General features: G+C 39.7%; 1 protein-coding gene across 1 annotated transcript in view; it reads right to left on the bottom strand.

Annotated features, from left to right (window-relative positions):
- Positions 1 to 1,318: 1,318 nt before the first annotated feature.
- The window catches only part of LOC128644497 (succinate dehydrogenase [ubiquinone] flavoprotein subunit, mitochondrial), a gene marked incomplete at its 3' end in the record, with an annotated part of 402,567 nt that continues 378,327 nt past the window's right edge, over positions 1,319 to 25,558 (bottom strand). Inside the window, exons 14-15 of the mRNA XM_053697078.1 lie at positions 23,895 to 24,005; positions 1,319 to 1,343 (exon numbers count right to left, since the gene is read on the bottom strand). Coding sequence (XP_053553053.1) covers positions 1,319 to 1,343; positions 23,895 to 24,005 — 136 coding nt within the window. The remainder of the gene's footprint in view (positions 1,344 to 23,894; positions 24,006 to 25,558) is intronic.

Raw genomic sequence — 25,558 nt, 5'->3', positions numbered from 1 at the left:
GATGGTGCTTTTCCTCTTTGGCCCGAAAAACACGACGGCCGCACTCAAGTGATTTAATTTATTTTCAATTTATAATCCAAGCGAAAAACCTGAAGTGCGCAAACACCCGTAATAAACACCTTATCGCTTGCGTGTAACTGTTAGCCCTCCACTCGTAATCTAGCCCATTGAAGGGGAGAAAATTTTACATTACAATGTCCCTTTAACAACAAGTGCATACCTTAAATAGAGATAGATAGTAAATTCAGGATTATTCTAGATTGTAACATAACAAACAATAATTAAACCTGTTGAATGAAAGTTAATGGGCTAAATTGCTTCATTCTTTAAAGGGACACTGAACCCAATTTTTTTCTTTCCTGATTCAGATAGAGCATGGAATTTTAAGCAACTTTCTAATTTACTCCTATTGTCCGTTCTCTTGCTATCTTTATTTAAAAAGCAGGAATGTGATGCATAGCAGCCGGCCCATATTTGTTTGAGAACCTGGGTTATGCTTGCTTATTGGTGGGTAAATGTAAGCCTCCAATAAGCAAAGGCTGCTAAGATTTACAATCCTGCTTTTAAAATAAAGATAGCAAGAGGACGAAGAAAAATTGATAATAGGAGTAAATTAGAAAGTTGCTTAAAATGTCATACTCTATTTGAATAATGAAAGCAAAAATTGGGTTTAGTGTCCCTTTAACTGATTCATTGGGATCAGGGATAGAAAAGAAGTCTGAAGTTTGAAGGCTGTGAGAAAAGCATAACCATTAGTTTCTAAAATACAGAAACAGTATTGGTGGCGAAAAAGCACAAATATGTTTAAAATAACCCTGGAAAATGGATTGTTTTAGATATACAAATGATAATGTTTCCGTTGTACAGTTGTGGGTTGTCTCACCAAAAACATTATTTAAATCTCTAGCATATAACTGTGAGGCTAAACTTACAGCTTAAGCTGAACAAGCAATAGCCACCATAATAATAATTAATATCCGTTTATAGTGCGTGTCCTAGAACTCAAACATTCCACCTGGTGCTCTGTTAAATACCTTAAGATTTTAATATAAAATGTTATGTCTAGCACAACATTGAAATTAATTTCATTAATTATTTTGCCCCATTTTCATGTAATTTAGCTCTAAAACGTGTGTATTTTTTAATTCTCAGAGCTGTAAATACACCACGCTGACTTCTCAAGGCTCATCCTGCTACATATCTTTCCCAAATTAGCTTTATTAGATAACAGCTGCAAAACAATGTACTTTATACTAATATTATGACAGTGACTAGCCTCGTTACCTGTAGACGCAAGCCCAGATTGGCTCCCCCAAATAAGGCAAATGGTGAGTGGAGTTTGGCTATTAAAAAACAATTGAAGCAAACAAGATACTAATTTAGAGCAGTTATTATGAAACAAATGACAAATATGGCCACCACCAGCAGCATTTGGTTATTTTCGAGCCAAATTTCGACTTGTGAAAATGCAACACACTAAGATCTGTGCAAATCTAGATCTTAGTGTGTTGCACTTCCACAAGAAGAAATGCAACTTTGAAAATGGACAAATGTTCAAATATTCTGAATGCACATCCCTACTAATTTAGTTTAAACATGTTCAGATTTGGCTGATATGTAGATAAGTGATATATAGATAGTGAGATAATAGAAATGTCTTGTAATTACAATCACCTAGATTACAAGTTTTGTGCTATAGAGGGTGCGAAACAAATGCAACAAAAGTTGCGTTATTTCACCCCCCCATAGCGCTGCCATTACAAGTTTTTGAAAAGCCACCTTGTGCGTGCAATATGGCGGCGATGAGCTCCATACCGCACAAAATCCAAGGGCTGAGAATACGTGCTTGTGCACGCTTTCCCCTTAGACATCAATGGGGAGAAGGTGTTAGAAAAAAAAAACCTAACACCTGAAGCTCGGAATGGCGATCACCATAACGCAACCCCATTGATGTCTATGGGGGAAAAAAAAAAAACACCCTAACATAAACCCCAAGTCTAAACACCGCTAATCTGCTGGCAGTTTAGGGGTTAGTAGGTTTATTTAGTGGTGGTGATGTGGGAGGCCAGAGGTTTAGGTGTTAATAACTTTATTTAGTGGTCGCGATGTCGGGGAGCGGCGGAATAGGTGTTAATAGCTTTATTATAGCGTAGGTGATGTTGGGGTGCGGGGGAATAGGGGTTAATAACTTTATTATAGTGGTGATGATGTCGGGGAGCAGCGGAATAGGGGTTAATAAATGTTATTAGTGGCAGCGATGTCAGGAGCAGCAGATTAGGGGTTAATAACTTTCATATAATGTTTGCGATGCGGGAGGGCCTTGGTTTAGGGGTTAATAAGTAGTTTATGGGTGTTTGTGTACTTTGTAACATTTTAGCTATGAGTTTTGTGTAACAGTTTAGTTGTGCAAAACTGATAACTACTGGTATCAGATTGCGGAACGGATTGTGTCGGTATAGGCTGGAACGCAAGCATTTTAGCTTCACTGCACAACCTGTAATACCGGCGCTATGGAAATCCCACGCATTTTTTTGAGTGCGGGATTGACGTTGCATTACAGGCTAAAATGCTTGCGGTATAGCTATACTGACAAGACTCGTAATGTATGCATTCCGTTTTTTACACTGAAACTCATAATCTAGGTGAATGTGTTTAATGTCCCTTTAACCCTTTAACTGTTAAACTATTTCCACCCCTGTGCTAATCTGTTTTGCAGTTTTTAGATGCTGCTAACAATTTTAACCCTATTGTAGGCCCTTTTCAGTGAGAAACCCACACATATTATATATCTTTTTTCCAGGAGACCCAGAAGATTCAAATTATACATTTCTTTTGTATGAATATATAATATTATGTAAGAAACCTGCTCAAAAAGTGTGAAAAATATGCTTTTAAAAAAATGTAATAAACCAGGTTATAAACAACAGTTTGTGTGTTTCCTAAACTCTATTGTAAAATGAAGGATTTAATCTCATATAAACAATGGCCTTTTCGGTATAGTTATGTAAATTTGATCTGTACATAGGGGCTCCCATGAGCATCTATTTATATAAATTAAGAATTATTCACACCAGGAGGTTCGTATAAAGGGGTTTTTACACAAGGGGTCTTGTAGGTCTCTAGGCATTTTTGATGGCTTATTATAAGCGTGTATATGTTTTTTAAAGTGTCTTATCAAATTGTGCTTAAACTTTGTACCACCAAGACTCACGCGGTTTGAAAGAGCAGGCAATTTTTTTATTTTTTTTTAATGATTAGTCCTTTGGGTTTCCAGGGCTTAAGGGAGCTTTAATCAAAGGTTTTGAATGCTTCCCCCAACCCCCCCCCCCCCCCCATCCAGCTCTCTTAAGTCCTGTGTGTACAAGCTTCTCAACTTGAGAAGCTGTTCACTCGCCTTCGCCGTATACGGCATCAGATTCTTTTTATCCGCTGTCTGTATGTATCATTACATGTTTAAGTGAGCATGTAAAGCCCACCTCTTCTCTTGCGCAACCAATCACATGAGAGAAGGGCTCTCTGTGATTTCTCTCTGTCACCTCAGAGGTGGCGAAGAGTGTAAGAAGCAGCAGTCCATTGACTGCTGGTTCTTAGGTTGCGGGAAGCAGGCTCTCATGTGCGAACTTGCCCTGCAAGGTCTGCGGAGCAGCATACGCTGCTTCGTACATGGAGCCCTTTGAGTTAGAAAGCTACAGGTTTTTGCGGAATGTGTTCATTAAACTTTTTATATATATTTTTGTTTGTGTTTTTTTTTTTTAAAAGAAATAAAAAGCCATTATTGTTGGTAAAACGGAGTGATAGCAAAAATGCTAAAAATTCTACAGTACATTTTTCTGAAATTCCAGGTAGTAAAGGGGTTAAGCATTTTATTTAGCAACATTAAATTGTTTTATACCCCCGCTATTTTTGAGGATTTGTTTCAGACATGCAAATAATCAGAAAAGTCTCTGACTAACCCATTCAGTGAAAGGGTTTTGAAAAAAAAATTCTACCACTGGAGAAAAGGGAGATTGTTAGGATTTTTCTATTTATATATTTGGATTTTACTGTGATTTTTGATATTCAAACTATATAAACAGCCAGATTATGGTGCACTAAATAACTTTTTTGCTTGTTCATATTACAAGTTGAAAGTAAAAAGCCAGAGAGCGAAACCAACAATTATCGCTTGTGCACTAACCTGACACCGCACTAAACCAACAGCGATAAACCTAAAGGAAGTAAGAATAAAATGTTCTTTTTATTTATATATATATATAAAAATATATATAGGGGGGCGTGGCTAAGAAGCGGCCATGATCGGTCGCAATTCATAAAGCTCATAGGATAACAAAGATAATCCACCGATTATCCTGAAAGATATATATCAGCACAATGTGCATCTGGAGGATTCAACTGCACCACAATCTACTGATCCCAACTATACCAAGATCGCTCCATTTAACACCACCCAGGTCCCGATTTAGCCCGCTGGGCACTTAGGCTGCTGCCTAATCCAGTGTTCCGAAGCCCCCCCCCCCGGTATACCGGGTACAAGCAGCTCTTGATCTGTTCATAATTTCGATCTATTAGCCTGCTAATAAAGCCTTGCCATGACTGACCAAATGGATAAGATCTATACTATTATCTAAAGTGCCATATCAGACTTTGAGCACATTCTGACTGAAAGACTCAACAAGTCTTATAAGTCTCGCTAAAGTTACCCATCATGTGACTGGGATCTTAGTGCCTGAAAAAACAGAGGAGGTTGTGACCACAGGATTAATGGGGGACTCGGCTCCCAATCTCTCCCACTGCTTTAAACATGAACCTACAGCTGTTACTGCAAGGAGCCATGGCGAAATGATCAACAACAATTTTGCCCCAACTCGGGGGGATGTGGCCAGCCCCTCCGAGTGAGGGGAATATTTACCACCATACCCGACAAAGGCCTCCAGCACTGTGGGCTTGCGGCAGACAAAGCGGAGATTGAGCAGTCAAGTTAGTACTCAACGCTCCAAATCCATCAATCCCCACAATCTCCTGATCACCAACATAGAAGTAATGAAGGTTAGGTCTACACAAAAGTGGGCAACTGAGAGCAATTTAGCACGGACCAAGCATCTGTTGGCCAGCTTATCCCTACCGCACCAGCTCTGAACAACGCAATTGGTGGAACTTTCGTCTGCTCCAGGACCTCGGCTTAGATTCAAGACCCTCACCTAGACCTGCATCTCGAGCTGGAAATTATCGCTCTTAACCACCTAAAAGCTGGTATTGGTTGAACAGTAAGGGCCATCAGTGGAAGATAGAACGTTTTGTTCAACTACTTCCCTTTGACTTAAGTTCTACCTGAACATAACATTAGGCTACCGTGATGAGAACTGCTCAGTTCAATACTGGGTCCCCATTTTTTATATAATGTTTTACTTAAATTTTGCTCCATGCCTATTACTTCCTCTTATGTATACTAGGGTATGTATGTGTAAACAATTTTGTGTTAATCAGTAAAGCATGTCCTTTACACTTATAAAACACCAACACATGCTTTTTCATCATCAATGTTTTTGTGGATATCAGAGGCACACTATAAGCACGGCAGATATTTGCTCCACATATGGGTCATTGATAAATAACTAACTGGCCCCTATATTCTTTTTACATGATAACCCCCAACCCAAACCTAGGTCTTCACATACTGAGCCATACCATTAAAATTGCTTGAAAGATCTATCCTCTTTTTACCCCCACCAAGGTTTAGATCTCATCCTTCTATTAGATGTTAAACTAACTCTTACTTTAAGTCATTGGCTCATTATATGATATGTATTGTTACACCATATATGGCTATTCTACTAGGTTCAAATGTTATATTTACTAAATCAGAGTTACTATGGGCCCTTAGCATATAATTACAGTTCACAACAGTGCTTCATGGGCTCCCCTTCAAGTTTCTTCCTAGACTATAAGTGACAAATTACTAGTCCTTCTAACTCCTCACTATTCAACATCAGACACTAGTTAACTCCTATCAGCAGTCAGAGTGACCACCTATATCATTTGAGACCCCCCCCCCCAGTGTCATATCTCCTTACTTGGGTACAAGAGTGACCCTGCGCTGTTTGGGAGGAACTACCACCCTAGTTAAAATGAGATTTCATAGCTCTTTGTTCTTTTACACTATTAATCTTTCAATATTTAGATTTTTCATTGACTTATTCAAGTGTTTAGAAAGGCTATCATTGCAAATTCCTTTAAGAAATTAGCATACAGGCTGCCATTTCAAGAGTTATCTCAGCTAACCATTTACTTGCTTTAGTGTGTAATTAATTATATACAAAAAAGCCCCTGACATATGTATTTGCTAATAATACTTGCACATTTACCTATTGTTCTTGAACAATTACAAAGTTACTGCTTGGTGACTTACTCTATGCATCAGCTTAACTGTTATATATATATATTTATATCTGCTGTTATTGTAAATGGAAATCTTATTTATTGTTAATGCCAAAAATCTCAAAAGATAAAAATAATAATAATAAAATATATATATATATATATATATATATATATATATATATATATATATATATATATATATATATATATATATATATAAAAGATATAACATTAGCGTGCCATTATAATCTGGATGAGGATGTAAAATTAGACCCAAATGCTGATATTCATGGATTAATACTCCCATTGTACAACGGTGCTGTTAAAGTGGGTAAAAAACAGAGAGTGAGAAGTTCTACCCTAAAAATTAAAAAAGAACAACAAGAAGCAACTATTACTGCTCTGGAGCATGTGGGTGCATTTCCAATAGCTGTTAATAGTTTCATGTTAATGTATTAGTAAGCTGATAATGTTTATGTCCCAAATAAAAACAAAATTTATGCTTACCTGATAAATGTATTTCTTTCCGGATATGGTGAGTCCACGACGTCCTCAATTACTGTTGGGAATATCACTCCTGGCCAGCAGGAGGAGGCAAAGAACACCACAGCAAAGCTGTTAAGTATCACTTCCCTTTCCACAAACCCCAGTCATTCGACCAAAGGGAAATGGAGAAAAGGAATAATACAAAGGTGTAAAGGTGCCTGACATTTAGTAAAAAATAATGGTCTTAATAAAAAGGGTGGGGTCGTGGACTCACCATATCCGGAAAGAAAGAAATTTATCAGGTAAGCATAAATTTTGTTTTCTTTCCTAAGATATGGTGAGTCCACGACATCCTCAATTACTGTTGGGAACAAATACCCAAGCTAGAGGACACAGATAACTAGGGAGGGAGAACAAAACAGGCAGACCTAAACAGAAGGCACCACCGCTTGAAGAACTTTCTCCCAAAAGAAGCCTCAGCCGAGGCAAAAGTATAAAATTTGCAAAATTTGGAAAAAGTATGCAAAGAAGACCATGTTGCAGCCTTGCAAATCTGTTTCACGGAAGCTTCATTGTTGAAGGCCCAAGAAGAGGAAAAAAGCCCCCGTGGAATGAGCTGAAAATCACTCAGGAGGCTGCTGACCAGCAGTCTCATAAACAAAACAAATTATACTTCTCAACCATAAACAAAAAGAAGTATCAGTCACTTTCGGACTCTTATGTCTTCCTGAGAAACAAACAAACAGGGCAGAGGACTGGTGAAAATCCTAAGTTGCCTGAAAGAAGAATATTAGAACACGCACAACATCCAGGTTGTGCAACAAACGTTCCTTATGAGAAGAAGGATTAGGGCATAGGAAGAAAAACCCAACTTTGCACAAAGGACCACCTTATCAGCATGAAAGATAAGATAAGGCAAATCACACTGCAAAGCCGAGAGTTCATAAACTCTCCGAGCAGAAGAGATAGCAAAAAGAAACAAAACCTTCCAAGATAACTTAAAATCTATGAAATGCAAAGGCTCAAACAGAGACAGGTGCAATACTTTAAGAACAAGGATAAGGCTCCAAAGAGGAGCAACAGACTTAAACACAGGCCTGATTCTGACCAGGACCTGACAAAAGGATTGACCATCTGGCACATCCGCCAGACGTTTGTGTAACCAAACAGATAATGCAGAAATCTGACCTTTCAGAGTACTGACTGGCAATCCATTCTCTAGACCTTCCTGGAGAAAAGACAAAATCCTAGGAATCCGAACCCTACTCCAAGAGTAGCCCTTGGATTCACACCAATAAAGATATTTACGCCATACCTTATGGTAAATCTTTCTAGTAACAGGCTTGCGAGCCGGAATCATGGTCTCAATGACCGACTCAGAAAAGCCACACTTAGACAGAACTAAGCGTTCAATCTCCAAGCACTCAGCTTCAGGGAAACAAGATTTGGATGAAGGAATGGACCTTGAGTTAGAAGGTCCTTCCTCAGAGGCAACCTTCAAGAGGGAAGAGATGAACTCCTCACTAGGTCCGCATACCAGATTCTGCGAGGCCATGCAGGGGCTATGAGAATTACCTATGCTCTCCTGCTTTACACGAGCAATGACTCATGGAAGGAGAGCAAACAGAGGTAAGCCAGACCGAAAATCCCAAGGAACCGCCAGAGCATCTATCAGAGCCGTCTGCGGATCTCTTGACCTTGAACTGTACTTTGGAAGCTTGGCGTTCTGCTGAGACGCCATCAGATCCAACTCCGACATCTCCCATTTGAGGGTTAACCTGGAGAACACCTCCAGATGAAGAGCCCACTCCCCCGGGATGAAATGTCTGTCTGCTCAGGAAGTACGCTTCCCAGTTGTCCACTCCTGGAATGTGGATGGCAAATAGACAGCAATTGTAAGCTTCCACCCACAGAACAATCCGAGCCACCTCCTTCATTGCTAAGGAACTCTGAGTTCCTCCCTGGTGGTTGAAGTAAGTCACTGAGGGGATATTGTCCGACTGGAACCTAATAAACAGGACAAGGATAACTGAGGCCAAGCCATCAGAGAATTGAAAATCGCTCTCAACTACAAGATGTTTATGGGGAGAGCAGACTCCTCCCGAGTCCATAGTCTCTGCACCTTTAACAAGTCCCAGACTTCTCCCAAGCCCAGAAGGCTGGTGTCCATGTTCACAATCACCCAGGAAGGTCTCCGGAAGCATATGCCCTGAGCCAGATGCTTCTAAGAAAACCACCCCGGGAGAGAATCCCATGTCGACAGACTAGATGTATCCGAGACAGATCCACATGATCCCCGTTCCACTAACTGAGCACGCATTACAGCAGAAGTCTCAGAAGGAATCGAGCAAAGGGATGAAGTCCAATGAAGACACCATCAGACCAAACACCTCCATACATAGAGCCACTGAAGGCCGCAGAGGAAGGTAAGAAGAAAGAATCTGAGCTTCTGAACCTCTGTCAGAAATATTTTCAGAGATAGGAAAACTAATATGGTCCCAAAGAAAACTACCCCTGTATCTGGAACAAGGGAACTCTTTTCCAGATTCACTTTCCATCCAAGAGGACGTAGACAAGACAACAAGATTTCATTTAAAAAAATTGCTTGTTGAAAGTATGGCGGCTGAACCAATATGTTGTCCAGAAAGGCGTCTGAAACCTAAGTACTGCCAAGAGAGTCTCCAGAACCTTTAAGAAAATTCTGGGAGCCGTGGCAAGACCAAGGACAGAGCCACAAACCAAAAGTGATTGTCCATAAAGGCAAACTTCATGAACTTGAATATATGCGCCCTTCGGGTCTATGGTGGTACGGAGCTGACCCTCTTGGACCAAGGAAGAATGGAATGAATGGTTTCCATCTTGAAGGACGGTACCCTGAGAAAACTGTTGAGACACTGAGGTCTAGAATAAGATGAAAAGTTCCCTCTTATTGGGAACCCCAACAGGTCTGATTAAAATCCTAGACCCTGTTCCCTAACAGGAACTGGTACTATCACTCCCAGAGAGAAAAGTCCCAAATGCAATTAAAAATGCCTCTCTTTTATCTGGACTGCAGATAAACTTGAGGGGAGGAACCTGCCACTGGGAAGAAAGGATTTAAATTCTATTCAGAAATCCTGAGATACTAAGTCCACAGTCTATCTGGGACATCTCGTATCCTTCCTGAAGACAACAGAGAAATTCAGTCCCCCACTTGGTCCGATCCAGGATCAGGGGCAAACCAACATGCTGGGTTAGACTCTGATGTCCTAAGGTCTATTCGTCTTGTCTTGTGGTAGAAAAGACCCTTTTTCACCCGTAATATCAGAAATATTCCTGTCAGATCAGGATCAAACAACGTCTTACCCTTGTAAGGAAGCGCCAGAAGCTTGGACTAATAGGCTAGCTTAAGAGCCTTAACTCTGACCTGGATCCCCTCCAAAGAGTCTCTATCAAAAATGAATCAGACAAGGAGACGCACCAAAGGATGCTTGACACAGTGGCAATACAAACTTCAAATAAGCCTCCAACTTGTCCATTGATCCTTAAAAGAACAACTATCCTCTATAGGGATCATAGATGTCTAAGCCAGAGTAGAAAATGGCCCCCTTCTACTTATAGGCACTGTGTGCCATAAATCAATAATGGAGTCAGCGACAGGAAAACATCTTTAAAGACAGGAGATGGGGAAGGTATCCCTGGCTTCTTCTATTCCTGAGCAATAATTTCAGTTGAACAGGCTGGAACAGGAAACACTTCGACAGAGGAAGGAACATCATATTAACTATTAAGTTTACTAGATTTCTTAGGGTTGACAATGATAGGCGTATCAGAGTCGTCCAAGGTAGCCAAAACCTCCTTTAAAAATAAACGGAGGTGTTCAAGCTTAAATCTGAAGGACACTACTTCAGTATCAGATGAAGGAATTATACTGTCCAAATCTGAGATTTCACCCTCAGAGGCTACAGACGTATTCTCCTCATCAGACCTATGAGGAAGGGCAATCTAAGTAGCAGCAGGTGGAACAGAAACCTTACTAACTGAAACTCTAATTTTCCTCTTGCGATTTCCCTTTAGTATAGGAAAAGCAGATAATGCCACAGATACCGCTGAAGATACCTGGGCAGCAATTTCTGCTGGCAAATAAACTCCTCCAGGAGATTGAGAGGAACCACAGGGCACTGCATGTGACGCCATGAAGGCTTGGGACACTTAAGGAGAAAACAGTGGCATTGCCTGAACAGCATCATCCTGAGAGACATGAGGCTCAGAAAAAATAAAAAGGAATTTTCCTTTAAATTTAAAAGCTCTCGGCCTACTTAAGAGGCAACTTGATTACTGAATCTAACAACAGAAACAGACAGCAGAAAGCTAAACTCTTACAATTACAAGCTAAGGCCAATATACTAAGATCCCAATTCACGACCAACACTAGCAGGAAAAATAAAACTGAACTGAAAACCATAAACGATGAAATAAACAAGATACTAGATAAGGAAGCAGCTAGATCTATTAAACAGATAGACACACACTACTACATATACGGGAACAAACCCGACAAAATGTTAGCTAACAAGCTCAAGGATATAACAAGAAGTACCACAGTCCCACAACTCCAACTACCTGACCAAAAACACACTAATGACCCCCTCCAAATTGCCAACACTTTCGCTGATTTTTATCAGAATCTTTACAACCTTCCTACACGCCACGGCACGACTGATAGGTCTGAGAAATTAAATGCTTTTCTGGACGCAAACTTACTCCCAAAGATTACAGAAGATGAAAAATCCAGCCTAAATGCTTCCGAATCTGAGATAAAACATACCATTAAAAACCTAAAAAGTTCTAAGACGCCTGGCCCGGATGGCTATTCTGGAATTTTTTACAAATTGTTCCTGGAAGAACTAACTCCCCTACTTTCTCAGGTAATTAATTCTATAATGCAAAAAAGGAAATCCCCAGTGAAATGTTAATGGCTAGAATAGCTGTCATCCCAAAACCAGGGAAAAATAGGCTCCATTGCCAAAATTATCGTCCCATATCATTAATAAACCAGGATGTAAAAATCCTCACAAAAATTCTGGCCAATAGGCTTAATCCCATCCTGGAGAGGCTGATCCACCCGGACCAGGTTGGCTTTATTAGAAATAGGGAGGCCCCGGACAACACCCGCAAAATTATTGACCTGATCAATTTGGCCACTACTGAAAAAACAGAATTTATGCTTACCTGATAAATTACTTTCTCCAACGGTGTGTCCGGTCCACGGCGTCATCCTTACTTGTGGGATATTCTCTTCCCCAACAGGAAATGGCAAAGAGCCCAGCAAAGCTGGTCATATGATCCCCCCTAGGCTCCGCCCACCCCAGTCATTCGACCGACGTACAGGAGGAAATATGCATAGGAGAAATCACATGATACCGTGGTGACTGTAGTTAGAGAAAATAATTCATCAGACCTGATTAAAAAAACCAGGGTGGGCCGTGGACCGGACACACCGTTGGAGAAAGTAATTTATCAGGTAAGCATAAATTCTGTTTTCTCCAACATAGGTGTGTCCGGTCCACGGCGTCATCCTTACTTGTGGGAACCAATACCAAAGCTTTAGGACACGGATGAAGGGAGGGAGCAAATCAGGTCACCTAAATGGAAGGCACCACGGCTTGCAAAACCTTTCTCCCAAAAATAGCCTCTGAAGAAGCAAAAGTATCAAATTTGTAAAATTTGGCAAAAGTGTGCAGTGAAGACCAAGTCGCTGCCTTACATATCTGGTCAACAGAAGCCTCGTTCTTGAAGGCCCATGTGGAAGCCACAGCCCTAGTGGAGTGAGCTGTGATTCTTTCAGGAGGCTGCCGTCCGGCAGTCTCATAAGCCAAACGGATAATGCTTTTAAGCCAAAAAGAAAGAGAGGTAGAAGTTGCTTTTTGACCTCTCCTTTTACCAGAATAAACAACAAACAAAGAAGAAGTTTGTCTGAAATCTTTAGTGGCCTCTAAATAGAATTTTAGAGCACGGACTACGTCCAAATTGTGTAACAAACGTTCCTTCTTTGAAACTGGATTCGGACACAAAGAAGGTACAACTATCTCCTGGTTAATATTCTTGTTGGAAACAACTTTCGGAAGAAAACCAGGCTTAGTACGCAAAACCACCTTATCTGCATGGAACACCAGATAGGGCGGAGAACACTGCAGAGCAGATAACTCAGAAACTCTTCTAGCAGAAGAAATTGCAACCAAAAACAAAACTTTCCAAGATAATAACTTAATATCTACGGAATGTAAGGGTTCAAACGGAACCCCTTGAAGAACTGAAAGAACTAGATTAAGACTCCAGGGAGGAGTCAAAGGTCTGTAAACAGGCTTGATTCTAACCAGAGCCTGAACAAACGCTTGAACGTCTGGCACAGCTGCCGGCCTTTTGTGAAGTAAAACAGATAACGCAGAAATCTGTCCCTTCAGAGAACTTGCAGATAATCCCTTCTCCAAACCTTCTTGTAGAAAGGATAAAATCTTAGGAATTTTTATCTTGTTCCATGGGAATCCTTTAGATTCACACCAACAGATATATTTTTTCCATATCTTATGGTAAATTTTTCTAGTTACAGGCTTTCTAGCCTGAATCAGAGTATCTATTACAGAATCTGAAAACCCACGCTTTGATAAAATCAAGCGTTCAATCTCCAAGCAGTCAGTTGGAGGGAAACCAGATTCGGATGTTCGAATGGACCTTGAACAAGAAGGTCCTGTCTCAAAGGTAGCTTCCATGGTGGAGCCGATGACATATTCACCAGGTCTGCATACCAAGTCCTGCGTGGCCACGCAGGAGCTATCAAGATCACCGAAGCCCTCTCCTGGTTGATCCTGGCTACCAGCCTGGGAATGAGAGGAAACGGTGGGAATACATAAGCTAGGTTGAAGGTCCAAGGTGCTACTAGTGCATCTACTAGAGTCGCCTTGGGATCCCTGGATCTGGACCCGTAACAAGGAACCTTGAAGTTCTGACGAGAGGCCATCAGATCCATGTCTGGAATGCCCCATAATTGAGTTATTTGGGCAAAGATTTCCGGGTGGAGTTCCCACTCCCCCGGATGGAATGTCTGACGACTCAGAAAATCCGCTTCCCAATTTTCCACTCCTGGGATGTGGATTGCAGACAAGTGGCAGGAGTGATCATCCGCCCATTGAATTATCTTGGTCACTTCCTCCATCGCCAGGGAACTCCTTGTTCCCCCCTGATGGTTGATATATGCAACTGTCGTCATGTTGTCTGATTGAAACCTTATGAATTTGGCCTTTGCTAGATGAGGCCAAGCTTTGAGAGCATTGAATATCGCTCTCAGTTCCAGAATGTTTATCGGGAGAAGAGATTCTTCCCGAGACCATAGACCCTGAGCTTTCAGGGGTTCCCAGACCGCGCCCCAGCCCACCAGACTGGTGTCGGTCGTGACAATGACCCACTCTGGTCTGCGGAAGCTCATTCCCTGTGACAGGTTGTCCAGGATTAGCCACCAACGGAGTGAATCTCTGGTCCTTTGATCTACTTGAATCGTCGGAGACAAGTCTGTATAATCCCCATTCCACTGTCTGAGCATGCACAGTTGTAATGGTCTTAGATGAATTCGTGCAAAAGGAACTATGTCCATTGCTGCAACCATCAATCCTATTACTTCCATGCACTGCGCTATGGAAGGACGAAGAACAGAATGAAGAACTTGACAAGAGCTTAGAAGTTTTGATTTTCTGACCTCTGTCAGAAAAATCCTCATTTCTAAGGAGTCTATTATTGTTCCCAAGAAGGGAACTCTTGTTGACGGGGAAAGAGAACTTTTTTCTATGTTCCCTTTCCATCCGTGAGATCTGAGAAAGGCTAGGACGATGTCCGTATGAGCCTTTGCTTTTGACAGAGACGACGCTTGAATCAGGATGTCGTCCAAGTACGGTACTACTGCAATGCCCCTTGGTCTTAGAACCGCTAGAAGGGACCCTAGTACCTTTGTGAAAATTCTCGGAGCAGTGGCTAATCCGAATGGAAGTGCCACAAACTGGTAATGCTTGTCCAGAAAAGCGAACCTTAGGAACTGATGATGTTCCTTGTGGATAGGAATATGTAGGTACGCATCCTTTAAATCCACCGTGGTCATAAATTGACCTTCCTGGATGGTAGGAAGGATCGTTCGAATGGTTTCCATTTTGAACGATGGAACCCTGAGAAATTTGTTTAGGATTTTGAGATCTAGAATTGGTCTGAATGTTCCCTCTTTTTTGGGAACTATGAACAGGTTGGAGTAAAACCCCATCCCTTGTTCTCCTATTGGAACAGGATGAATTACTCCCATCTTTAACAGGTCTTCTACACAATGCAAGAATGCCTGTCTTTTTATTTGGTTTGAAGATAATTGAGACCTGTGGAACCTTCCCCTTGGGGGTAGTTCCTTGAATTCCAGGAGATAACCTTGAGAAACTATTTCTAGTGCCCAAGGATCCTGAACATCTCTTGCCCAGGCCTGAGCAAAGAGAGAAAGTCTGCCCCCCACCAGATCCGGTCCCGGATCGGGGGCCATCCCTTCATGCTGTTTTGGTAGCAGTGGCAGGCTTCTTGGCCTGCTTACCCTTGTTCCAGCCTTGCATCGGTCTCCAGGCTGGTTTGGGTTGAGAAGTATTACCCTCTTGCTTAGAGGATGTAGAAGTAGAGGTTGGTCCGTTTCTGCGAAAGGGACGAAAATTAGGCTTATTTCTAGCCTTAAAAGACCTATCCTGAGGAAGGGCGTGGCCCTTTCCCCCGGTGATGTCTGAAATAATCTCTTTCAAATCAGGACCAAACAGTGTTTTGCCCTTGAAAGGGATGTTAAGCAATTTTGTCTTGGAAGACACATCCGCTGACCAAGACTTTAGCCAGAGCGCTCTGCGCGCCACGATAGCAAACCCTGAATTTTTCGCCGCTAATCTAGCTAATTGCAAAGCGGCATCTAGAATAAAAGAGTTAGCCAATTTAAGTGCTTGAACTCTGTCCATAACCTCCTCATACGAAGATTCTTTATTGAGCGACTTTTCTAGTTCTTCGAACCAGAAACACGCTGCCGTAGTGACAGGAACAATGCATGAAATTGGTTGTAGAAGGTAACCTTGCTGAACAAACATCTTTTTAAGCAAACCCTCTAATTTTTTATCCATAGGATCTTTGAAAGCACAACTATCTTCTATGGGAATAGTAGTGCGTTTGTTTAGAGTAGAGACCGCCCCCTCGACCTTAGGGACTGTCTGCCATAAGTCCTTTCTGGGGTCGACTATAGGAAATAATTTCTTAAATATAGGGGGAGGAACAAAAGGTATGCCGGGCCTTTCCCATTCCTTATTTACTATGTCCGCCACCCGCTTGGGTATAGGAAAAACATCGGGGGGCACCGGAACCTCTAGGAACTTGTCCATCTTACATAATTTCTCTGGAATGACCAAATTGTCACAATCATCCAGAGTAGATAATACCTCCTTAAGCAGTGCGCGGAGATGTTCTAATTTAAATTTAAATGTTACAACATCAGGTTCAGCTTGTTGAGAAATTTTTCCTGAATCTGAAATTTCTCCCTCAGACAAAACCTCCCTCCTGGCCCCTTCAGATTGGTGTGAGGGTATGTCAGAAACGTTATCATCAGCGTCCTCTTGCTCTTCAGTGTTTAAAACAGAGCAATCGCGCTTTCTTTGATAAGTAGGCATTTTAGATAAAATATTTGCAATAGAATTATCCATAACAGCCGTTAATTGTTGCATAGTAATAAGTATTGGCGCACTAGATGTACTAGGGGCCTCTTGTGTGGGCAAAACTGGTGTAGACACAGAAGGGGGTGATGCAGTACCATGCTTACTCCCCTCATCTGAAGAATCATCTTGGGCACTATTATTATCTGTGGCATCATTGTCCCTACTTTGTTTGGACACTATGTCACAATTATCACATATATTTAAATGGGGAGACACATTGGCTTTCATACATATAGAACATCGCTTATCTGATGGTTCAGACATGTTAAACAGGCTTAAACTTGTCAACAAAGCACAAAAAACGTTTTAAAATAAAACCGTTACTGTCACTTTAAATTTTAAACAGAACACACTTTATTACTGAATATGCGAAAAAGCATGAAGCAATTGTTCAAAATTCACCAAAATTTCACCACAGTGTCTTAAAGCCTTAAAAGTATTGCACACCAAATTTGAAAGCTTTAACCCTTAAAATAACGGAACCGGAGCCGTTTTTACAGTTAACCCCTATACAGTCCCAGGTATCTGCTTTGCTGAGACCCAACCAAGCCCAGGGGGGAATACGATACCAAATGACGCCTTCTATAAGCTTTTTCAGTGGTTCTTAGCTCCTCACACATGCATCTGCATGCCTTGCCTTCCAAAAACAACTGCGCATTAGTGGCGCGAAAATGAGGCTCTGCCTATGACTAGAGAAGGCCCCCATCTGAAAAAGGTGTCCATACAGTGCCTGCCGTTTTTTAACAACAATCCCCAAGATTATAATAACTATAAAGAGTTATAATCTGTCAAATATGCTTAGCAAAGTAATCGTTTTAGCCCAGAAAAATGTCTACCAGTTTTATAAGCCCTTATAAAGCCTTTTATTCTTTTGCTTAATCTAAGAAAATGGCTTACCGGTCCCCATAGGGAAAATGACAGCCTTCCAGCATTACAAAGTCTTGTTAGAAATGTGGCCAGTCATACCTAAGGCAGAAAAAGTCTGCCAACTGCTTCCCCCAACTGAAGTTACTTCATCTCAACAGTCCTGTGTGGAAACCGCAATCGATTTTAGTAACGTTTGCTAAAATCATCTTCCTCTTACAAACAGAAATCTTCTTCTCTTTTCTGTTTCAGAGTAAATAGTACATACCAGCACTATTTTAAAATAACAAACACTTGATTGAAGAATAAAAACTACATTTAAACACCAAAAAAACTCTTAGCCATCTCCGTGGAGATGTTGCCTGTGCAACGGCAAAGAGAATGACTGGGGTGGGCGGAGCCTAGGGGGGATCATATGACCAGCTTTGCTGGGCTCTTTGCCATTTCCTGTTGGGGAAGAGAATATCCCACAAGTAAGGATGACGCCGTGGACCGGACACACCTATGTTGGAGAAAACGCCTTCTCTGTTCCTCTCTTTGGACGCAGAGAAGGCGTTTGACAGAATCAATTGGGAGTACATGTTTGCAGTCCTGCAGAAAACAGGTATCACAGGAGCTTTTCTTGATGCCCTCACAACACTATATTCCCAACCCTCAGCATTTGTGAAACTTTCAGGGTACCAATCTAAACCTATACAAATTAGAAACGGGACAAGACAGGGGTGCCCTTTATCCCCTCTTTTATTCACCCTTTGTATTGAGCCACTAGCTATTCAAATTAGAAATGACCCCAATATCTCTGGACTCCGTATAGGGGTTAAAGAATATAAAATTCCGCTATTCGCGGATGATATCATACTATCATTGACTAAACCCCTCCTTTCTCTCCCTCCTTTATATGCATTACTCCAACAGTATGGCATATTCTCTGGGTACAAAATAAATAAAGATAAATGTGAAGCCCTTGGAATCAATTTACCCCAAAACACTAAAAAGCTTTTAGAAATTAATTTCTCTTTCACCTGGGCCCACAGAAAACTGAAGTATCTGGGAATCAATCTTACCACCGACATTTATACTTTATACCAAGCAAGTTATTTACCAATGTTCACCCACATTAGGAATTTAATAACGAAATGGCTAAAGCTTAAAATTTCCTTTTATGGCAGAATAGTCTCAACAAAGATGACATTGCTCCCGAAACTATTGTACCTATTTCGTTCCCTTCCAATCTCTGTCCCCATTTCTGAACTCAATGCACTCCAGAGAGACATATTGCATTTTGTATGGCAAGGTAAGCATGCCAGGATAAACAAAACAATCATGAGTACGCATCGGAAGGACGGTGGGTTAGGTCTCCCAAATTTTACATCTTATTATTACTCAGCCCGCATGGCCCAAACGATACACTGGTTTAGTCACATAAAACAAGCCTTATGGACGCAGATAGAATCACAGATTGCCAAAACCGACCAGATCTCTAGTCTCTTGTGGACTCCTAAAAAAGATGTTCACCCTTCATTGTGTAAATATGTAGCACTTTCTCACACGATCTTTATATGGAATAAATTGACCGCTAAATTTCCCCTAATCCAGGAAAAATCTAAACTAATACCTTTAGTTTTACCACAAACTACGATAGACCCACACATATAGAAAAAATGGGCTAACAAAGGACTGTATAGAATTGCAGATGTATATACTGACGGAGGTTTCATCTCATTCGAACAATACAGAGACATTGACCCCAATGACAAAAACATTTGGTATCATTACCTGCAACTAAAATCTAGAACCAAAGCAGTAACAGACCTCTCCAAACTACCATTGAACACTATTTTAGAATCATTATGCCTAGCTAAGGAACCGATGCACAGCACAATCTCAACACTAAATCCCACATTTAATAGCAAACTTAGAGAAACTAAACCTCCACATATACTGAAGTGGGAACAAGACTTAAATAAGACTTGGTCTTTAGAGACTTGGACTACTAACCTGGCCAAAGGCCTCTCCTTCTCACATAATGCTTTGCTGAAAGAAAACTACCTTAAAGTTGCATTTAAATGGTACATTTACCCGTCTAGGTTTGGGGGTTCAGAGAATCCCTCTTTAAATCTTTGCTATAGAGGCTGCAACGCTAGGGGTACATATCTCCATATGTGGTGGGAGTGTGATAGAGTAAGAGAAATATGGGAGAAAGCCTCACAGTTACTCAGTGATCTTTTCCATAAACATATCATATTATCTCCTGAACAAGCTTTACTACACTTCCCGATCCCCAATATTTTAAAACAACATCAAAAATTAGTAAAAACTATCTGCACAGTTGTAAGGATTGGCATTGCACAATATTGGAAATCCACGCCTCCAAGTTTCAATTTTATTGAAAAAAAAATAATTCATCACTATGAAATGGCCAGCTCGGCAGCTGAGAATCTGAATACTAGAGACGAGTTCATTGTTCAGTGGGAACCATACATAATGTACCTTGAAGATAAAAGACAGAGAGGCAGAGAGCCCTGTTAGATTAAACCGATAGACTAATGCATATCTAAGAGAGAGCCGGAACCGATGGATTGATTGATAATTACCTCACTTGACTTTATTCTTGCCTGCCAACTGTTAATAATGTTTATACTTATTTTTTTGAGGATGAATGAGCACCACACATATAGGCCTCAGATTATCAAATGTAAATGATGGACACCGTTGCAATCTTTTGAACTGTTTTTGATTGACCTGACTGCATATACCTGAACTTGTTATAAAAAAGAAAAAAGAAATTAATAAAAAAAACTCTTTCAAAATAAATTTAAAAGTTCTCAAAATTTAAAACCCCTCCAAGGGGTTTGGGTGATTAAATCCAACAACATTGTACCCGCTCTTACATATTATACATATAATCTGTTCTATGTCTTTCAACTATCAGGCATATTGAATATGGCACCTCTGGCCATATATAGACTACATCATAAAAACTTAAACGTTTTCCTAGAATAACCAATACATAACAAGCAAACCGTGCAACTATGCACCAGATAGTGGTTTAAAGGTATTTATGACCCTCATGCAATGTTTACAGACCCTCTATGAATGTCATTTATTGCCTGCATTGTCGCGTGTACTACCATTACCATACGTGTAAAGAAAAAACTGTATTGTTATGTGGTTTTCACAATGTTCTTCTCAATAAAAATTAACGTTTAAAAAAAAAAAAAAATTGTGCTGTCACTTTAAATCATATAAAATTGCCTTAGGATATTAACAGCAGTAAAACATAGGAACAAACCCCTGTTCCAAAATAAGTTGTACTGTCACTTTAAGGACTTTCCTCACTTTAAGAGACCGTAAGAGATTAAACCAGATCTCCAAAACCGTTGAACCACACAGGTCCCAAACGGTTTAAAGTACACTTGGTACTTAGCCCCTCCCTTGTACTACTTAGTACACTTTAAAATAAATACACTGCTCCGATCTCGGATAAGAATGCGGGGTCACGTGACCAGATTCAGTAACCGATTGAAAATAGTGCTGCTTCATTCCTGAAGCTAAGAAGGAAGGCAGAGACAACATGGCGCCTGTTATTCTCATAGGCCCGCAAACAGAAAAACAGAGAGCTAGATTACAGTTACAACTGCTTAAATTAACTGGCGACACCACTCCAAATAGGAACGGAAGAGATTAAAGGGAGAGACAAAATCGGCCTGAGGAGAGAACGGTGCTTTTAACAAAGCGCGCTCTCCCAGACGATAATTCAGATACAGATAAATGCCTCTCCCTGTAGTTGTAAATTGCTCTCCCGCAATATCAAAAAATAGACTTAAGTGACCAGCGCCAAAAAATATAAATTACTACAAACTCCAAATAGAAAAAATAGGTTACCCTTAAAGACCTACAGGACTAATCAATACAAAATACAAAGCACTAGGGAGCGCTGAAACCAGCTTAAGAGTAAGGATTATAGAATATATATAATAATAAAACACCTAACCTGATACTAATATGATACTACTATAATAGGCAATATGTATAATACATGTAAATATAAATTGTGAATTATGAATTATGTGTGAAAAAAATCTTTTCAAAATTGGAAAAAATTATATATGAAAAAAATTCTATGTGAAAAAATTCAATTCTATAGAAGATGCCAGCAACAAATACTAGAATTGCATATCTATATATAAAAAACTTTATTACAATATAGGTCGACCTATTCAAGACATACAATAATAAATCACAAAATTAAGAAAAAAATGAAAATTAGTATAAAAAACTCCTTAAACCAAAAGTTCATGCATAAGAAACAGTTCCCAGGAGTGGACGATTTTTCGGCTTGTTATTATATGGACCCACGCTCATACAAGGATGCTGTTCTGTGTATAGTTGTAAGAGGAGCGTTCCCAGGACAAAAGAGGCAGTCGCAGCCAATGATGGTATTTCCCCTACGGACAAGGAATCCTCTTAGTAAATGTCACACAGCAAATAGCAGGGGAAGTTACATCCGTACTTAAATAATAATAAGCAGCAACCTGCCTCCAAACTTGAACCAACGATCTGTGGACACACCTTCCAATAGTAACCAATGGCCACTGGAAACAGAAAAGCTTTAACAGGGAAATGTAATTAGATATACTAGGCTAGAAACCCAGTGAATATTTTGCAGCTTTCTTTTACAGGATATGCATTCTCGCTCCCAAGGCCTGTTTATAATGGCCAATACTGCACAAAAAAACACCTAGCAGAGGGTTATTCAGCCACAAGATATCTGCACAAATAAAATACTCCAAAGGTGTAGGAGTTAGTTTAAAATAGAGCAAATAGAGCTAGAAAAAGATATTACACTTTGAAACTAGTTGCTCTATTTGCTCTATTTTAAACTAACTCCTACACCTTTGGAGTATACACAACTATACACAGAACAGCATCCTTGTATGAGCGTGGGTCCATATAGTAACAAGCCGAAAAATTGTCCACTCCTGGGAACTGTTTCTTATGCATGAACTTTTGGTTTAAGGAGTTTTTTTATACTAATTTTCTTTTTTTTCTTAATTTTGTGATTTATTATTGTATGTCTTGAATAGGTCGACCTATATTGTAATAAAGTTTTTTATATATAGATATGCAATTCTAGTATTTGTTGCTGGCATCTTCTATAGAATTTAATTTTTCACATAGAATTTTTTTCATATATAATTTTTTCCAATTTTGAAAAGATTTTTTTCACACATAATTCATAATTCACAATTTATATTTACATGTATTATACATATTGCCTATTATAGTAGTATCATATTAGTATCAGGTTAGGTGTTTTATTATTATATATATTCTATAATCCTTACTCTTAAGCTGGTTTCAGCGCTCCCTAGTGCTTTGTATCTCCCGCAATATCACCCCTTGCAGGGAGCGATAAACAAGGATCAGAGTCACAAGTCTTAATAAATGTAAAAAGAAATCTGGCACCACCAGATCGAATTTTACATCAAAACAAATACACTTATAAAAATAAAAAGTCTGCTGTATAGTGCCTAATAAAATTGAGCCCCACACAACTGGTTAACCCCTTCATCACCAATGAAGGAGAAGCAGTATCTCTCACCTATGCCACATTAAGTGCCTGTACGCTGCCAACGAAATATCCCAAACTAGAATATATAATGTCCCAATTAATGTTTGCAGAATCCTTTAAAGTGCACAGTCTCCCATACTTAGAAGACAAAAGGCACATGCATATGGCCGTCCGGCAGGAGGACAGCTTACACGGTGTGAGAGGATGCCACTCCTCACATAGACCTGTAGAAAAAGGAAGGAACAGAGTACTCTGGCTTTCAATACCATGGGCAGCAAATATGTTAGGAAAACGCAGCAAGGCCACCTTACATGTTCTTAACTGCTTTAAAGCCACACCACTATCCTACTGAAGAAACTAACGTGGATTACTGCTAGTCCCAAAAATCTTGCTTGTAGCAAAAGAAATCCAATTTTCTTCAGACACCAAAACTTCACCTCCTCCATGCATGAAAGCAAAGAGAATGACTGGGGTTTGTGGGATGGGAAGTGATACTTAACAGTTTTTCTGTGGTGCTCTTTGTCTCCTCCTGCTGGCCAGGAGTGATATTTCCAACATTTATTGAGGACGTCGTGGACTCACCATATCTTAAGAAAGAAACAGCTATTTTTTTCATAACTCTGTACACAAATTTGTGTTTTTGATGATGCAAGGTCCAAAGGTTACAGTCTTCAGTCAGGAATTCAACAGATTAACAGTTTGATAGAATTGGGCCTAAATCTAATTATAAATTACCCTTCATATCTCAATTGTTATACAGAAATTCTAAAAAAGGGATTTCCAATAATTCCTTATTGTGAGCAAAATATCTAAAATAAAGACATATTATATGAATTATAACACTGACATACATTGCCTTTCTTGTCCACAAATGATAATGTGTGCTTCCTCCAATGCTCAGTGAGAGGTTTCTTCTGTTGGCCTTGAAGTGGTTTAGAAAAATCATATTCATCAATCCTCACCTAAACAAAGAAAATGTAACTTATTATAGAGAATATAAACAGTGTGGGCATATGGTTCTTCCTGCGTCCTCTAATAAGTTTCCTACACATCTACAAGTAAAAAAGCCTCTATTTATAAAACACAGTATTAGACTAGAAATTCTATTTCGAATTTGAATGTGACATTCAAATTCGAATATTGCCTTTATACAACACAGCTGTAGACTAGAAAAACTATTTCAAATTTGAATGCTACATTCGAATTGGAATGTGACATTCAAATTAAAATATTACATTTATACAACACAGTTGCAGACTAGAAAACACAATTTATGTAAGAATTTACCTGATAAATTCATTTCTTTCACATTGGCAAGAGTCCATGAGCTAGTGACGTATGGGATATACAATCCTACCAGGAGGGTCGAAGTTTCCCAAACCTCAAAATGCCTAGAAATACACCCCTCACCACACTCATGATTCAGTTTAACGAATAGCCAAGTAGTGGGGTGACAAAGAAAGGAGTAAAAAGCATCAACAAAGGAATTTGGAAATAATTGTGCTTTATACAAAAAATCATAACCACCATAAAAAGGTTGGGTCTCATTGACTCTTGCCAATATGAAAGAAATTAATTTATCAGGTAAGTTCTTACATAAATTATGTTTTCTTTCATGTAATTGGCAAGAGTCCATGAGCTAGTGACGTATAGGATAGTAATACCCAAGATGTGGAACTCCACAGAAGAGTCACTAGAGAGGGAGGGATAAAATAATAACAGCCATTTTCCGATGAAAAATAATAATCCACAACTTAAAATATAAGTTTATTCTCATAATGAAAATAAAAAACTTAAACATAAGCACAGGAATCAAACTGAAACAGCTGCCTGAAAAACTTTTCTACCAAAAACTGCTTCCGAAGAAGCAAATACATCAAAACAGTAGAATTTAGTAAATGTATGCAAAGAAGACCAAGTTGCTGCTTTGTAAATCTGATCAACTGAAGCTTCATTCTTAAAAGCCCACGAAGTGGAGACTGATCTAGTAGAATGAGCTGTAATTCTCTGAGGCGGGGCCTGATCCGACTCCAAATAAGACTGACGAATCAAAAGCTTTAACCAAGATGCCAAGGAAATGGCAGAAGCCTTCTGACCTTTCCTAGAACCAGAAAATAAACAAATAGACTAGAAGTCTCCCTGAAATCTTTAGTAGCTTCAACATAATATTTCAAAGATCTTACCACATACAAAGAATGTAAAGATCTCTCCAAAGAATTCTTAGGATTAGGACACAAAGAAGGGACAACAATTTCTCTATTAATGTTGTTAGAATTCACAACCTTAGGTAGAAATTTAAATGAAGTATGCAAAACTTCCTTATCCTGATGGAAAATCAGAAAAGGAGATTTACAAGAAAGAGCAGATAATTCTGAAACTCTTCTAGCAGAAGAGATGGCCAAAAGGAACAACACTTTCCAAGAAAGTAGTTAATGTCCAAAGAATGCATAGGCTCAAATGGAGGAGCCTGTAAAGCCTTCAAAACCAAATTAAGACTCCAAGGAGGAGAGATTGA

The sequence above is a fragment of the Bombina bombina genome, unplaced genomic scaffold (genome assembly GCF_027579735.1).
Source record: "Bombina bombina isolate aBomBom1 unplaced genomic scaffold, aBomBom1.pri scaffold_463, whole genome shotgun sequence".
Taxonomy (NCBI): Eukaryota; Metazoa; Chordata; class Amphibia; order Anura; family Bombinatoridae; genus Bombina; species Bombina bombina.
Note: the sequence above shows the minus strand (reverse complement) of the source record. Positions and strands in the feature narration are given on the sequence as shown.